We start from the raw sequence: 15,962 nt of genomic DNA, 5'->3' as shown, positions 1-15,962 counted from the left end.
GGCGGCCCTCTGAGGGCCAAGCTGGGGGCTAAACAGTCACCGAAACTGAGTTGGGGGGGAGGGGGCGTTGAGAAGGGGTGGGGATAGCTGAGAAGGAGAGACTTGACCATTTAGATCTGCTAAGGTCATTTTGGGGCTCTTGAGGGTAGGGCGGAAGTTCCCAGCCTAACTGGCTCAGCCCTCCGGGAGCCAGCCAGCCTGACGAGCTGGGGGGAGTTGCTCCCGAGTACAGAGTTGGCCTTTCCCTTGTTTAGAGAGGACAGTGGATGGCTGGTACTTCATCAGCAGCGGGAGAGGTGGGGTGCAGTGTGCCAAAGCTCCAGCGAGAGGGTGCCTGGCTTGGGGGGGGGGGAGGCCGTGGGCTTTGCTGGGCACTGCAGTGAGGCTGACACTGGGCTCAGGGCACAGAGTTCGCTGAGAAGCTGGAAGCAGGCTGGGGGAAAGACAGAGCAGCCAAGGGCCCCCCAGAGGCTGTGCTCTGGCTGCCTCTGCCCACACAAAGGGAGACTCAGAGGCACCTCAGACAGACCTCTCAGGTGTAAGGGCTCCAGATTTTTAGCAGTGTCTTCCTCCCAGAGATGGGGGAGAAGTCCTGTGAGGGTGATATTTTGCAGAGAAAAAGAGAAAGCAGGCACACAGTGTTCAGGGCCAGCGTCTGGGCTCCATTTGATCAGGTCAGCATTTATTGGTAGGAAGCGGTAACATTTACAACTGGTCCTCAGGCAGGAACCCGGAGGGCCTACACCCGCGGCCGCCCACGCGAGGTGAGCCCTCCCCAGGAGAGAGCGGCTCCTCCAGTGCACTGAGAATAAACCCCCGACCCACCAGAGGCCCTGGGCTCCTCTCTTGGCCTCATTTCAGGTCTCAGCGGAGGGCCCGCGGGCTCTCTGAGGGAAGAGGACTTCACTAACTGGTGGGCAACCTGGGCGGGCCCCCCACGGTTGTCGCTCTGCCTTCATTCTCAGAAGTGGGGCGCACTTGGCCCTTGCTTGAGCAGCTCTGGGGGCTAAACTACAGCACTTTTCAGAAACATAGGGGACATTTACACGAGAGGGCTCTTCAATCCAGCGTGCACTCACAAAATATAGCATTTCCTATGGAACCAACGGGTCAGGAAAGGGAGAGAGCGGGAAAAGGCGAAACCCCAAAGCCACTTCGTTTCTCCAACACATAAGCGAGCAAATACAGAGTCCCCCAAATACCTCACAGAGACCAACCGCACAGTCACTTCTACCTAAAAAAAAAAGGGGGGGGGAATGTCCGAATCGCTGGAGAGTTTCTGGAAATCAAGCACCCACAAACAAACAAAAAAACAAAAAAACCCGCTGCTTTTGCAGCGCAGCGTGGTCCCGCCAGCGGCGCGCCGGGTCAGTCTCCTTTGGGGCATTTCTCCTTGCTCATCTTTTTCATTTTCATTCTACGATTCTGGAACCAGATTTTGACTTGTCTCTCTGTGAGGTTTAGAATCCTTGCCACCTCGTAGCGCCGGTCCCGGGTGAGGTACATGTTAAAGAGGAATTCCTTCTCCAGCTCTAGCGTCTGGTATTTGGTGTAGGGACAGCGCTTTTTCCGGGTGGAGCGAGCGTGGATCCAGTTTGCTGCAGGGTTGTCTACGAAGAGGGGGGTTTGGAGAAGGGGATCGAGGGCGGAGGGGAGGCAAGGAGAGACGACAGGGTGGGGGAGAGAGGTCGTTAAATTAATTTCACCAAGGATGGCCGCTTTTCACAACTTGGGGGGAATTATCATAAAAAGCCTTAATGCCCGCGCTCTGTTTACCGTACAAACCGCGCGCCTAGGGTAGGTGGTTATGGGAAGCTTTTTATGGATGCGTGTTGCTCGCCTAGGCTAGGGTAGGCGTCTAGACGTTTTTATAGGTTAGTAAAACTATCAGTTTTGCACATTCGAGCCTTACAGGTTTCAGCAATAAATCAGGGGGCAATTTCTTTTGCACTTACTTGGGTCAAGTTGCTGCTGCGGCGGCTGCGGATGCTGCTTCTCCTCCTCCTTCAGTGGGCAGCCTGGGCTGGGGTGGTCGCTGCAAGCCGAGGGCTCCGAGGAGCCGCCTGCCCCAGACCCGGACCCGATCCCTGCCCCGGGCCCGGTTCCCCCAGCCGCAGCTGCTGCCTTGTCCCGTAGGAACGAGTTGCAGGAGAACTCGGGGCCGCCGCTCCCCTGGGACTCCCGGGCCGCGGAGCACTCAGTCCGTTTGGAGGAGGAAGACGTGGAAGTGGAGGAGGAGGTGGAGGTGGCGGCGGCGGCGGCGGCAGGGGTCGGGGCCGCTCCGGTTTCAGGCTTAATCCCGTAGTGGCGCCCGTTGGGTGGGCCGCTGGGGCCGGGGCTGGGACCAGGGCCCGGGCCACCTCCGCCCCCGCCGCCGCTGCTACCGCCTCCGCCCGCGCCGCCCGGAAAACCGGGCAGCGGCTCCATCCAGGAGCGCATGTAGCGGCCGGGCTCGGAGGCGGCGGCGGCCAGGGGCGGCGGGGGCACGTACGGGTGGTAGAGGCCGCTCATCGCCGCCGCCGCCGGGGGCTGAGCGGGCACCGCGGACCACGAGGCGGAGAACACGGCCGATTTGGGGGCAAAACTACACGAGGCAAACTCGGCGGCAGCGGCGGCCGGGCTGTCGGCCACACCTGCGGGCCTGCCCTGCGCGCCGGGCCCCGGCGGTCCAAAGCGCGCGGCGAACACCTCATCGCCCTCATGGCCTATGAGCGAGTCCACGTAGTAGTTGCTGAGGGTGCCACTGGAGGACATTTTGAGGCGCCGTGCGCTCCCACCCAAGGTTACACTGCCCGCCGCGGCGCCGCTCCCCGCCGGCGCCCGAGCCGCCGACTAGTTCGCAGGCTGCAGCTTCCACCATTGGTCGCGCGGCCCACGTGATCATATTTACCAATACCGGGAGTAAATCAGTCCGCTAAACTGGGGGCTGCTGTGATTTAAAAAAATATATATATATCATCATCAACATAAACGCCGCAATTAGAGCGCATGAGCCCGGTCCGTGCGCCCGGCTCGGTCCGGCCGGGCTCGGACAGCCGGGCGGTGGCTGGAACCGCTGCGCCCGACCGTGGCCGGAGGAGGCGCTGGGGACTATTTGTTCGTCTCCTCTAGCCGTCCTCGGTCCTGCAGTTCGAACCGAGACGCTGCCTCCCTAGCGCCTGGACTTCGAGCCACCGGCAGCGTGTCCAGGGCGCACCGAGCGCTTGGCCAGAGCCCGGAGCAGCCCGGGGAGCGCAGGGCGGGATGAGGCCCAAGCCAGGCCGGCCTTCCGAGGCGGCCCCCTGGCGCCCGAGGGGAGTTTTTTCCTTGTGCCTCTCTCCCTACCCAAACCCGCCCCTCCCTCCACATACCCACACACGCTCTCTCACAGCTTGTCGTGTTGTTTAAAACAGGTGGAAGACCTCTGTAATGATATTATGCCTTTCAATAAAAATTTTATGAGGTGTATTTGATTATAGATTAATGTGTCCCTAATAAAACGGACGGATGGAGCAGCTCGAGGGCCTCCTCCCCCTACTACACTCACACACGCCCGCGCAGCCACACACACCCCCGACGTGAGGCTGAGCACACGCCGCGGCCCGAAGGGTGAGCTGGGGCGGCCTGGCCCGCCGACTGGGTGCTTCCCTGGCCACCGGTGGGGCTTCTGTGTGCCCTCGGAAGTGCCGGCAGGCTGTCGAGTAGGCACCGCGAAGACAGTGGCGGCCAGGGTGCCTTGTCTTCTCCGGGGCTGCCGGAAAGGCCCTGGAAGAGAACACGCCATAGGGCAGAACCCAAATGCTAGCGCAGGCCCGCTCCCATCCACCGCCCCAACCCTGCCTTGAAGAGGCCAGCGGGAACCGCATCTCCCCGGGCCAGGACCGCTTCTTGTGGTTGTCCTTGGGCCACTGTCTTCTGAATTCTTCTTCTTCCTTCCCCACCCGCGCCCCCCTCCAGAGGTAAGGCTGGGCAGCCTTGAATCTGAGGGAAATGCCCATTGTCACTCCCAAATCCATGGTACAAAGCCTCGGAAGCGCCGCTGGGAGCCGAGACAAAAGCAGCCCCAGAGCAGGCGGCAGAGAATATATTCCTCACTCTACAAGTTGCTCAGAGCACCCTTGGAGGGATCCCAGCCCACCTCGAGCCCCGGAAAGGAAGGGGGTAAATGGCTACTTATGGCCTGATTGATTGCCTTTGCCAATGGCTTTCTGATTTTGTTCCAGAAGAGATGCCTTTGCCTGTAGCACGGGTTTTCCTCTGAGACACGGCCCCCTGTCAACAACTAATGGCGCTCCCCACATTGCAGGGAGGAAACGGATAAGTTAAAATTGCCCTCCTTCTCCTGCCCAACCAATGGAGGTCTGGGCAAATCTATCCCAGTGTTCCCAACCTGGCATTGACTCCGAGCCTTCTCTCTCCCACCCCTAGGGAATGGCTCCCCTAAAGGGTTCTGTCTTGGAACTGGGGAAGGTTCTTGGTTTTCAGGAGGAGGTTTACAACCCTGAATAAATACAGAGCCTCCCATTGACTCCCTGGATGAGAACTGTAAGGCCTAGAGCCCCTCAATAGATAGTTTTATGGAGAAAAAAGAAAAAGTGAAAAGGCCGTGTTTTGTGAGGCTGCTTGAAGCTGGTGGAGAGCTTTTGCAACCACAGCACAACCTGGGGAAACGAATTCTCTGTCAGCTCTTCTCCCTTCTCCCAGGCAGCACTAGATAAGTCTGGACTCTCTCGGTGAAGGCTGGCTGGAGTTTTCCAAGCTGTGTTGGCAGCTGGAACATTGGACTTCATGGGAAGTCATGTTCATTTGCAAATTCTCTTTCAGTCACCTTTTGTACGTTTTCTTGCCTCCCAGAGACAGTGGCTCCAACCAGCATTTTGTAATTAAATAGAGAGAGCATTACCTGGGGGAAAAAATTTCCTCCTTTAAGAAAATTTCGTGTGGGACCCTAAAAGGTAATGACTGAACATAAAATCCTTCCACAAGGAAACCAGGGCAAAGTGGGATGGGAAAACTCACCCATCCTCGGCTTCGCTGTGGCCTGGCTTGTCTTGCGCTTGGGATAGGGGTGGGGGTGAGGGAAGGGGGAGCAGAACTGGATCCGATGCAATGCTAGCTGCTGGTTGTCCTTGTTCTTGTAATGGAGGCCCGGCGGCTTCCAGGTGGGCAAGACCGCTTTCAACCTAGCCCCTGACGATGGCGTCCCAGCCAGAAATCGCCAAGACCCCACTAAAAGTATTAAAAAATAACACAACCAAAACCAAAGACAGGAAAACATACAAATGAGGTGCTGTGAAGAAAAAAGCAGCGTGGGCACAGGGTTACTTACCAGGCTGTGGTTAGAGGGGAACTCACACCCATCTAGAATTCAATTCTGTTACTACCTTGGGGAGGTGGGGGGGGGGAGGGGGGAGAGGCGGGGAGAAGACTCCCCTTCTTCCCAGCTATGAAGCCAGCACACCCAGGCTGGATTATCATTCCCCCAGCCACTGCCAAATTTTAGCGCCCTAGGCCTCCTCCAGCCTCTCCTATCTTCCTCCCCCTGCCCTCTATCACCGCCCCCCTCCCGACCGCCCCCAAACAAGCAGTTTAACAGGAAGATAATCTCACCAAAGGCTTTCATTTCCACCGAAACATATATCCGTTTCAGAAAGCAGAGGGAGCGAACTCGTTTCCAGAGTTTATTGCATTATACATGCGACCAGAACATGCACAGAAAGGACAGGTTGCTGTTGTACTTCTACCAAACCACAGATGCACCACAAGGGAAGGCTACAAGGCATAAGTCGTCAATATTCCATCTCACCAAGGACAATTGCTAAGTTCATTTGTGAAAAGATACATTGTAATGTGCTTTTTTAGTCCCCCTCCCCCCCAAAGCTTGTGGGTTTTCGTAATCTTTTTTAAATATATATGTAATTTAAGTACTTTAAAGTACTGGATGTATTCAAAACGCCATGAGATCATGGACTAACCACACACACAGACCTTTTGTGTTAGGAAAAACATGAAAAAGTCACATTGCTGGATGGATGAATGGACCGATGGAGGCTGTACAGTTCCAATAAGTTAAGACCCAAATGAAAATGCGCAGTAATAGTTACCCTGCATTACGATGAAAAAAAAAATAAATTACACGTGCTAGTTTTTTTTAATATATATACTCATAGGGATTACAGATCACTTGCAGCACGAACAGAATGACCCCAAAGTCACATTCTAGCAGGAAACAAAACAAAACAAAACAAAAAACAAAGAGCAATGAAGGTTTTGTTTCCGCCTTCCCAGTCCTCCAGCACTCGGCCCTGGAACGCGGTGCCCCCTCTCCGATCCTGGCCTCCGACGGGCCTGGGACCTAAGAGAAGGTGAGGTTGGCGGTCAGTTCTCGGATCCGGTTCTCTCGGCTCATCTTCTTGAGTTTCATTCGGCGGTTTTGAAACCAAATCTTGACCTGCCTGTCGGTGAGGTTAACGCTCTTACTGATCTCTAGGCGGCGCTCGCGGGTGAGGTACATATTGAACAAGAACTCTTTTTCTAATTCCAGCGTTTGGTGCTTAGTGTAAGGGCACCTCTTCTTTCTGCCACTCTTTGCAGTGAGCCAATTGCTGGTTGGAGTATCAGACTTGATTTCCTCTAACAAAATTAAAGGGAGAAGAAGAAAAAAAAATCAAGATTTTTTTTTTTTCTCTCTCAGCCTGTTCAAATGTACCCTTGGCCATGACCCCGCTGGCAGCCAGGCCGCTTTGGGAAATGCTGGTATTAAACATTCCTCTTATGAGGTGGGCCCTGGAAGGGATTTGTAATTGATGCCAGATTAGTTTAAATGCCCACAATGACGCGATGGAGGGTACTCTCGCCCTCGATGCTAGGGTTGTCTCTCTCTCCCTCTCTCTTTTTCTCTCTCAACTTTCTGACCTGCACAAAACATTAGTACAATAGTAAACTTTCAGGATCTCCCCAGCAACGTTCTAAGTGGTCAGCTCACAACAGGGCTGGAGTGTAAGAAACAAACCACAGCCTGAACAAGACTGCCAACCCCACTGCTGCCTCACATCCCCAAGGCTGCCACTTCTTCCCCACTTCTCCTGCGCAGGCGGGGAGCCCCACAACCAGGTTTATAGTTGCCCTTCTCTTTCAAAAGATAACCAAGGAACTGAGTGCACCTTCTCCGACCTGCCTGGGCATTGAGGTACTCCCCAGAATTTCTTGAATTCTCATACCTTCTTGTCTCCACACAAAAGCATTCCCCGAGCTTCTTAGTGTGGCCCACCTCTGGACACTGGGGGAGAGGCTCTGGGGCAGGGTTCCTCCTCCAAAAGCCAGAGCCCCTGGCTCTTTGCCCTAGCCCATGCAGATTCCATTCTCCTCCCTTCAGCCTTTGCCCCCTTTGCAAATGGATTGCAAAGCTTGCGGCACTTTCCCCAGACAAAGCCAAGGTTACCCAGCCCCGCAGAGGTAGGGAGCCCTGTTCCCCAGCCCAAGCGCCAATCAGCCCAGTCATCTCGTTCCCATTGCCGCCCCCAAGCTCGCAGGATGCGGGGTGCACACACTTGAACACGAACACGGTGCCTTGGACCACCTTAAAATCATCATTGGGTGAAAGGCAAAGCTGGGACTGCAAATCTGAGCGGGAGAAAGGAGGTTCTGGGGCCGTGTTTACGAGCCGCAGGTCTCATTTGCCCTCTTTTGTTGCATTTCAGGTCTAGCTCAGGAAAAATAAACCCGGCAAGCCCTTCCTCTGCCCAGGCGCCATCAGCGTGGGGCCAGGACTAGCCAGGAGGGCCAGGGCAGCCGGGGAGAAGCTGGGACCTTCTCGACACTGAGACTGCCCCTCTAAAAGCCAGGAGGAGCAGCACCTGCCAGTCGGGCCCCGCCTCAGCTGCCCCGGCTCGACGCTGGGCACCCAGGCGCTCCCTCTCTGCCGGGTTCCCGGGCTGCACGCCCCGCTGGGGTGGCAACTTGCTCATACCGACCTTTGCTTTCCTTCTCCTGTACTTCGGGACTGGACACGGAGACCTCAGCCAGGCAGCTCCTTTCTTCCGGAAGGCCGCCCTTGGCCTCGGGGCTCTCCACCTGGGAGACTTTGGTGGGCTCCTGGCCGCTCACAGGCTCGTTCATCTTCTTTTCCATCTGCAGCTGGGCGGCCGAGAGCTGCGGCTTGGCCGCGCCGCGAGGGTTGAGCTGGAGCATGACTGTGGAGCTGCCTTCGGGGCTGTTATTGTACTCTTGGGTTTTCCCGGTGGCGTAGGTCTGACTCAGTCTAAAATATCCAGGGACAGGAACCTCGGGGTTCTCAACGGGACAGGACTCAGGGACCAGCCTCTGGTACGAAGGGACCTCAGCAGAAATGAGTTTGTTGCGCTTATCAGAATACATGCAGCAATTGGATTCTTCCTTAATGTTGGTGGTGAAGGAGCAAGTGGGGACTTGCTGTGTAACAGGTTGCTCTATTCGACAAGATCTGTTCGGGTCTGTCCAACTGTCTACTTGAGGTATATAAGGATGCACATTCATACCCATATTTTGGTGGTTCACTTCTCTTTTGGCCAGAGACGGGAGCAGTCCACAGGTTTGCATTCCATAGGTCCCCATGTCTGCGCTAGGTGGTGGCATGTACATGCTGGCGCTGCTCGAATAAAAACTGTCACTCCTGCAGGCACTGATCAAGGAATCTACTAAAAAAGTATTAGCAGCAGGAGAGCTGTTGGGAAAGGACATTTTGGGGAGGAATTTGAAGAAGAGAGATTGTGTCCTTTGTAGGCTGACATCTCTAGGAAAACATTCCCCGTGTAATTGTGGATGCCTCTGCCGACCACATGACAACCAAGCCAATGAGATTTGAAAATGGCCTTGAGCCGCAGCCTCCTCGCAGGTCACGTGCTCCAGAGCCCGGCCGGCCGGCCGCGTAAGCACGGACAACAGCGACATCTACTACGCGCCCGTGATAGTGCGCGCTGGAGACAACCGGCCCAGCGCTCTCCGTCGCCCGCCAGCCTCCCCGGGGCTCGTTCGGCCGGCCAGCCCCACTCGCGTCCCCCCCGCTCCGGCCGCCGGGCCCCGCTGGCGGAAGGAAAGTCTCGGCCAGAGGGGCCTCCGGGAGGACACGCGCGGGGAGGGAAGCCGCAGTGCCGTGGCGCCAGCTCACAGAAGCATTCCCCGCACACACCCAGGCAGAACGCGCCCCAGAGCCGGGGCACGGGCGGGGGGTGGGTGCCCGGCTGGTTCAATTTCTCCCGGGCAGCCTGGGAAGGTGAGTCGGATTCCCCGGGCTCTGCGACACCCCACCCCAGGGAGCCACAGTAAAGATCTCTCACGCAAAGACGCGGCCAAGTTATGGTGGGGAGCGGAGGCGAGAAGAGCCGCGAGGGCTAAGAGGCCAAGCAGCTGGCCAGCCCGGAGCCCCGAGGACCGGCCGGCTCTGGCGCTGTCCATTCCCTCCTCCGGCCCGAGGGAGATGCGGGCTCCCGGCCCCTCCGCGCCCCAGTGGGCTATCCGAGCCTTGGAGCCTTCGGCAGTCGGAGGAACCACACCCCGACCTCTGCGGCCGGGCGGCTGGGAGCTTTCAGCCCGGAGACAATCCCTCGCCAGCAGCGGGCTATCCTGGAAAGCGTCCCTCCGGTTCCCGGCGGGAGAACGAAACCGAGGTTTCCCTCCCCACACACCCTGATAATAATGAGCAAAGAGGAAGGAAGGGAGGGAGAAAGAAAAGAATTTTTTGCAAGGAAAGGGGAAAACTCTCGCCCACAGACTCCAGAAGTTTTAGAAAACTGACTGGGCCGAGTAGCAGACAGAGAGAGATGCAAAGGTGTCATTTGGTTCTTCTGCAAAGAAAAATATGTTTTCCTTTTATGGATTTTGTAAAAGCATTGGTTTCTGACAAGTGCAAGGTACAAAAGGTTGTGGAATTTATTAATACATATTAAGAAGAATCAGGGCGATCAATAAAATTCTCATCTACATTCTTGGGCTACTTGGTAATTTTCTTGCTTCTGAAGGTTTTTAAAGAGTTATACCCGCTGTTGCCACACACGGGAAGATATTTTATTAACAAATCAATCGAGACTTTGTAAAGGATAAGATTAATAGTTAAGATTTAGCATAATGGCGTTCGCTTTATGAATTATTGAAAATTATACTATTGATTTTTCCCCTTCGCTACTAACCAAGAAGGTCAATTTTTGTTTTAACACAAATCGTCAAATATTAAAAGCTATACTTTTGTCAGAAGTTGAGTTTTATAGTTTTGGACAATTCCTAAAATTATTTGACACCGGTTTGCTTGGGTAAGGGGAGGGAGAAAAAAAGGAGGTGGGAGAACCTTAGTCCTCTGTTTCCTTTGGTGACGGAAAGTTCTATAAAGAGGATTTGGTCTGGGGTTGTGGTCGAGCTCATTAAAGAACAACCACCATCACCACCATGGAAACTCAGAGTTTTATGAGAAACTTCTCCAACAACTTCCTTTCTTGTTCTCTGGTTGCAGGCGGGTGAGCCGCCCTTCGGAAGCCCTGGCCTCGGGGCAGCAGCGGGGAGCTTTAACCTTGATTTCCAAAGGCTTGCCCTAGGCGAGGGGCCGGGCCAGGGCACAGGAGCCGTCCTCGGGCTTCCCAGATCCCCTTCCCAGCATCTGAGAGAGGAAAAGGGCCCCAGAAACCCTGATTGGGAACCAGTTTCTCTCGGTCCGGGAAGGCGTCTGTGTTTTCTTCTCTCCACACTCGCCTTGTGCGGGCTGGCCTTGGATTTCAGGCCCAGAGACTGAACTTGTGGGCAAATTGGGTTTCCGCCTCAGCAGAACATTTCTTTGGAGCCCGATGCTCATTAACGCGTCTCAGCATTCTTGGGGAACTAGGAGCCTGCTCACTCCTTCACAAAAACCTTTTCCAATAAACCCTTTGTCCCCCCTCCCCAAAAGGAATCTCCCCTGGCCTGGTGGAAACAGGCGCTGAACATTATTTTCGGCCTTGGGACCACTTTGCCTGTCCCCTCTAAGTGCCCTCGCCCAAACAATAACCCCTTTTAAAAAACTCCACGGTGGCAATGAGACAGACCTTTTAAACCTTTACGCAGCTGTTCAAATACAACATCATTGTCAGGTTAAAAGCCTGGCGCCTCTAACTGCTCCGGCTGCGGGATGCCGGCTGGCGAAGCCCGGGGTTTAAACATTACCTTTCCGCAGGGGTGGCTGATTTTAAGCTTGAGGATGGGGAGGTGGCGGTGAGGAAAGCAGGAGAAAAAAAAAAAAATCCAACTTTTCACTCTAGCCTGCTACAGTCCTGTTCAAAGCTAACAGCCGCTGACCATCACCCCCCAAATGGTTTTATCACAAGGTGGAGATCATGATCCCGGCCACGGTTAAGCGTGCCCAAGGCTGGACAAAGTGCCCGCTGCACACACTCTCGGCAGGCACCCTGACGCCAGCCTGGCGCTCCAGGACTGTCGTCCCTTTGCATCTCAGCCAGGGGAGCTGCCTGGAACTCAGATGTCCAATTCTCCCTATCCCACTCGTGAGACAAGACTGTTTAATCTAATCGGGAATTTTATGCCCATCAAATGCCCTTTCATAATCTTTATTTATACACGAAGAAAACATTAGGCGAAAACCCAGCAATTCCTTGCGGAGCGGGTAGGTCTAGCGGTGAGCCAAAACAAACAAGATCTGCCTTCCGAATTTGGGGGCCTTTCTGTTTCAACTCTCAGTGGCTTGGGGCTCTAAGTCACCCCCACACTGGAAGCTTTAAATAGGTCCTCTTCATTCACAGAAAACGTGTATCAGATATAATTTTGAATCTATTATCACACAATTCTATTTTATTCTTTCTCAAATATCTGCCTTCAGACCAGTTCTTTGAGGCCAGAGACTCCAGTGTTTCAGGGCGATTTTATCATAAAAATTGAGCAAAATAGAAATAATACAGGAGGATGATCTGGACCTGGGAGGATGGAACATCTGGCTAAGACTCTAAGGCTAACTAACATGGAGCAAATGGAATGAAAAGGCAGTGGCTTTCGGGGCCAGCCTGTATTTTGCTTACGAGTATTTAATGTAGGTCCATAGCTGCTGTTTTCGATCATCTTTAGATCAGTTGGAGCAGTTACCATTAATAATAAATCAATATCGCGCTATAAAGGAGATGAATATCCATATTTGTGCGGAGACATCCTTCTCCCTGGCACAGCTCTTCCCAGAGAAAAATTAATAGGGTCGCTTTAGCAAGAAATTAGCATTTGTAATCAAGAAGTGGCTTGCATCTGCGCTCCTCTGTCACCAGGAAGAAGAGCAGTGACCCTGGGCCTGAGTAGACCTGGGGACTCCTAGGTTCACCCTGAATTTGGGCCCTGAGTGGCCTCAGGGCTGTGTCACTCTTTGGGGGCAGAGCGGATGGGGACAAATTTTAAAGGCTTCTTCCCCAGGGAGCCCCTCCGGGTTGCACTGTGCACCTCCCAGGCAACGTGAAAAGCAATCAGGGGGGCAAGTGGGGAGGCTGTGGAAGCCACCACCACCTCAATGAAGAGTGTGTGGAGATTGTGCAAAAGGGCTGGCCGCTGGGGAGCCTCTTTCCGTTACAGACACAAAAGACTCCTACTTGGCTCATTTTCCCTCCACTTCAGGATCTGAGACCTCGGTGACTCAAGATACACGGCCACACTCCACGAGCGCCACCGGCTCTGAACAGTCAGGAGGGGTTGGGTCTGCAGCCCCCCTAAGTCCTGGTCCAATCCTCTGTCCTTTTTCAGGCCCATGTAGGGCACTGCTGGTAGGAAGGGAACTGCGGACTGCCGAGTACCCGTTGTCTGAGGAAGGCTGCCAGCCAAGGCCAAGAGACCCCCGCCCCCGAAAGGCCACGTGCACCCCCGCTGCAGCTGCCTAAAGAGGAACACAATGACATTTGGGGAGGAGAGTTCTCGCCCCACCTGGACTGAGGCCCAGGTCAGGCTCCGAGAAATGTCGCTTCACGATAGCGACCCGCGGTCAGACAGACAGGAGTCAGGGGTGCCCGCGGGGAACACCTATGCCTCTGGCTGACGCCTCACTTGGGGGTTCGTGGCGCCCCAGCCTCCACTGAAGCCGATGCCGGCTCCCAGGGGTGGACCCAGGGCCTTTGGTCTAGGGTCTGGAGAAAGGAGACAGAGACAGCGGAGCCGAAGAGGCCAGCACTAATTCTGGGGGATGGAGGCGCTTCACAATGAACTTCGGGAAAGAAGGCATAGCCACCTTCCCTTAGAACGGCCCAGGTCCTGCAGCCGTCCCTTCTGGAACCTCCCTTTTGGACAAGGATGGTGACAGAGGCCCTCCCCAAAGTCAGGGGCTTTGCAAAAGGGGGATGGGGCACAAGGAGGACACGCAGCAAGAAAACCGCTTCCAAGAGCTGGTGCCAAAATCAAACTCCGTGCTCAAGGCCAGCAGGCAGCTGGGAAGAATATCCAGGATTCTGTCAAAGGCAAAGCTCGTTTGCTTCAAATGCAACCCCCTTCTCTGCCACCTTGTCGTGTAAATGTTTCCCCGGGATGGTCTGCCGCTACCCGCAGCCACCAAGCCCAGCTTGACCCTGTCGCCCCAACTCATAGTTCTGCCAGAGCCTCCCATCACCGGGCGCCAGGCACGGCTCGATTGGGGGGCACTCCCTCGCCCAGAACGACCCCCTCAGTCCCAACGCCGCTCATGGCTCATTTTCTCTGAGACCACACTCAGCTAAGTTGCCGGCGCCCTCATCTGTCTTAAACAAAAGCCTTTTAATCATCTCAGGCGGTCGGAGAGCATACCAGGCGGATGCTGTTTTGGGGAGGAGTTGGTCCTACCCTGTATCCTTCTTCATACTCAAACCAACAAGAAAATGGATTTTCTATAATTTAATTAACTCGCAGTGGCATGGCTTATTTCGAAATGCACATATTTGTCTTCTAAAAAATCTCTCCTCGACACCACCAGGTTATACTACGGTATTCTTTGCGACAGCCTTATCTTTAGGAAGACAACGATTAGGTGATTGTCTATTTCAGGAATCCGGGTAGCTCCCTTTTCTCTATCTTTATACAACTTCCCACACCTCGTGGCTGCTGAGAACAAACAAACAGCAAACAAATACCTTAGGGGCCGCCGGTTTCTAACGGGCTGAGATTGCCTATTAGAATCCAGTATTGGAAAGATACGGTACCGCGGCCTATTCCGCCAAACGCGGCTTCTGGAACGTGAGCACGCCCCCGTGTGGCTCTCCAAGGCCATGCAAACGGGAAACGGTATCTCTCGGTTGGGCTTACCTAAGAGGGTGGACACACAAGCTTGCTACATTTAGACGCAGTTAAAAAAAAAAAAAAAAGACAGACGGAGAGAGAGAGAAATAAACCAGTTTTAAGATCCTGCAACGATCATACTACTAGGGCACTGACATTTTAACGGACGTCCAGAAATCCACACAAAGGAATCCCCTTCCGAACGAAATTATTCAATTGTAGGCTTTGTTTCTCTTGCAATTTTCACCAAAGGTTGAGGGGGCACTTTGGAAAACAGCACAAATATTTTTAGTTTTGTTCCATAAAGTACAATAATTTATCTGACGGGGCAACAGTTCCCCCTCCCCCAAATATAGCGAAGGTGTAAATCTGACTAGAGCTTCCTCTTTCAGACGCCTGCTTTTAAAGTCATGGTTCTTCATTACAGCAAAGGGGACTGCTATCTATGACACCCTCCCCCCCCCCCAGAAAAAACCCACCTCAGTATATACCAGCTGTGTAAAAAGCATGCTGGTAGACATTTTAATCTAACCAGTATTTAAAAAAGAAGTCAATTGCTATCGAATTACACAAATGTTTGAAGGGAAATTAAGGTTATTGATCCTGAAATTAGGAATTTGCTTAGATTTATGGTGAGCCCCTGTTATGATTCTGTGTGGTCATAAATGTATGTGGGGGTCTGGATATGTGTAAGCATGTGTGTGTGTGAGAGTGGGTGGCGGCTGAATATCACAGAAGAACCTTAAGGCGCCTAATTATTCAGAAAGGTTAAAGGTGATGACCTTGACATTTTGGAAGTTCAAAGGCATACACTTATGCACTTATGTTTTTCCTCCCCCCCCCCCAAACTTTGGCAATTAAAAAAATTTTGCATTTGGAAATGCATACCTCCTCTGAAGATGCATGGGGTCCTGTACACCTTATGGTTTTGTTTTGTTTTGTTTTTGACTTTGGGCTTAGGAGAGGTTAAGAGTCATAAGATTCACTTTACTTTTTTCAGAGAAAGAGATGCTTTTCTCACTCCTACAGTTTATTGCACATTGCGGAAATCTCTTTTGGGCCCACCAGAAGGTGTATAATATAACCCAATTAAGCTGTTTAGAACTTTGGCTTTTATGGTGTTGTCTAGACAGTTCAAGGTTTTGTAAACAGCCTGGCCTGGCCCTGCAACATAAAGTGCTGTTCAGCCCCCACCACATTCTTTAACTTGAAGCGATAAATGCAGTGAGGAGTGGGTCTGCAGCCTCAGGCCCTATTGCAGGGAGGGGTCTTACCTCCTCTCCTGCAGGCCCGCTGTGACACTAGCAAGGACCCCAAGCCCTCTCCACCATTGGTAACTTCCTTTTGGCAAATTATTTTTTTTTCAATGAAGGTTTCTAATCTTGGTTTCTTTTGGGGGGGACCCTGGCTCCTTGACAGCTTGTTAAAAGTGAATTTGGATTGTCTAACAAGTTTTTTTTAAATGGTTTTTGCCTTTCCAGAAATTCCAAGTTCACTAAGCTGGGAAATAGGGGGGAGGAGACGTCCTTCCTAGGTCCTGCTCTCCCAGCCTCATTGCCTGGAGGAAGGAGCACCACCATGGCTGGGTCCCACCCTCGATTCAGAAATTCATCTCTAAAGTGAATTTTAAAATGAGTGTAACCTAGAGAAGGTGAGAGAGAGCTACTCTTATTTCAGCAGGATCAAAAAGCATTTCACTTGATTTTCAGTTGCATATGGGAGAAGGTTCTGGCTACTAAAATACCCTAATCAGACAA

General features: G+C 53.3%; 2 protein-coding genes across 2 annotated transcripts; both read right to left on the bottom strand.

Moving 5' to 3' along the window:
• Positions 1-530: 530 nt before the first annotated feature.
• Positions 531-3,863, bottom strand: LOC125918408 (homeobox protein Hox-D9). Its single transcript, XM_049624404.1, has 2 exons — positions 1,956-3,863; positions 531-1,610 (listed from the first exon to the last, which is right to left on the bottom strand). Exons 1-2 carry the CDS (start codon positions 2,752-2,754, stop codon positions 1,369-1,371), a joined length of 1,041 nt encoding a protein of 346 aa, XP_049480361.1. The 5' UTR covers positions 2,755-3,863; the 3' UTR covers positions 531-1,368.
• A 1,784-nt stretch (positions 3,864-5,647) lies between these two features.
• LOC125918409 (homeobox protein Hox-D10) lies at positions 5,648-9,452 on the bottom strand. Its single transcript, XM_049624405.1, has 2 exons — positions 7,953-9,452; positions 5,648-6,612 (listed from the first exon to the last, which is right to left on the bottom strand). The coding sequence occupies exons 1-2, from the start codon at positions 8,905-8,907 to the stop codon at positions 6,335-6,337; spliced, it is 1,233 nt and encodes a 410-aa protein (XP_049480362.1). The 5' UTR covers positions 8,908-9,452; the 3' UTR covers positions 5,648-6,334.
• Between the last annotated feature and the right edge of the window lie 6,510 nt (positions 9,453-15,962).

The sequence above is a fragment of the Panthera uncia genome, unplaced genomic scaffold (genome assembly GCF_023721935.1).
Source record: "Panthera uncia isolate 11264 unplaced genomic scaffold, Puncia_PCG_1.0 HiC_scaffold_756, whole genome shotgun sequence".
NCBI classification, from domain to species: domain Eukaryota; kingdom Metazoa; phylum Chordata; class Mammalia; order Carnivora; family Felidae; genus Panthera; species Panthera uncia.
The sequence above is the reverse complement of the archived record's forward strand: the minus strand, read 5'-3'. Positions and strand labels throughout refer to the sequence as shown.

What these genes read in the sequence shown, in the direction of transcription:
- LOC125918409 (XM_049624405.1), bottom strand. Translation starts at nt 8,907, where the DNA reads ATGTCGCTGTTGTCCGTGCTTACGCGGCCGGCCGGCCGGGCTCTGGAG. An exon ending in ACAGGAGAAGGAAAGCAAAG is followed by an intron (nt 6,613 to 7,952) that starts GTCGGTATGAGC and finishes TAATTTTGTTAG; the next exon opens with AGGAAATCAAGTCTGATACT.
- LOC125918408 (XM_049624404.1), bottom strand. Translation starts at nt 2,754, where the DNA reads ATGTCCTCCAGTGGCACCCTCAGCAACTACTACGTGGACTCGCTCATA. An exon ending in GCAGCAGCAACTTGACCCAA is followed by an intron (nt 1,611 to 1,955) that starts GTAAGTGCAAAA and finishes CCCTCTTCGTAG; the next exon opens with ACAACCCTGCAGCAAACTGG.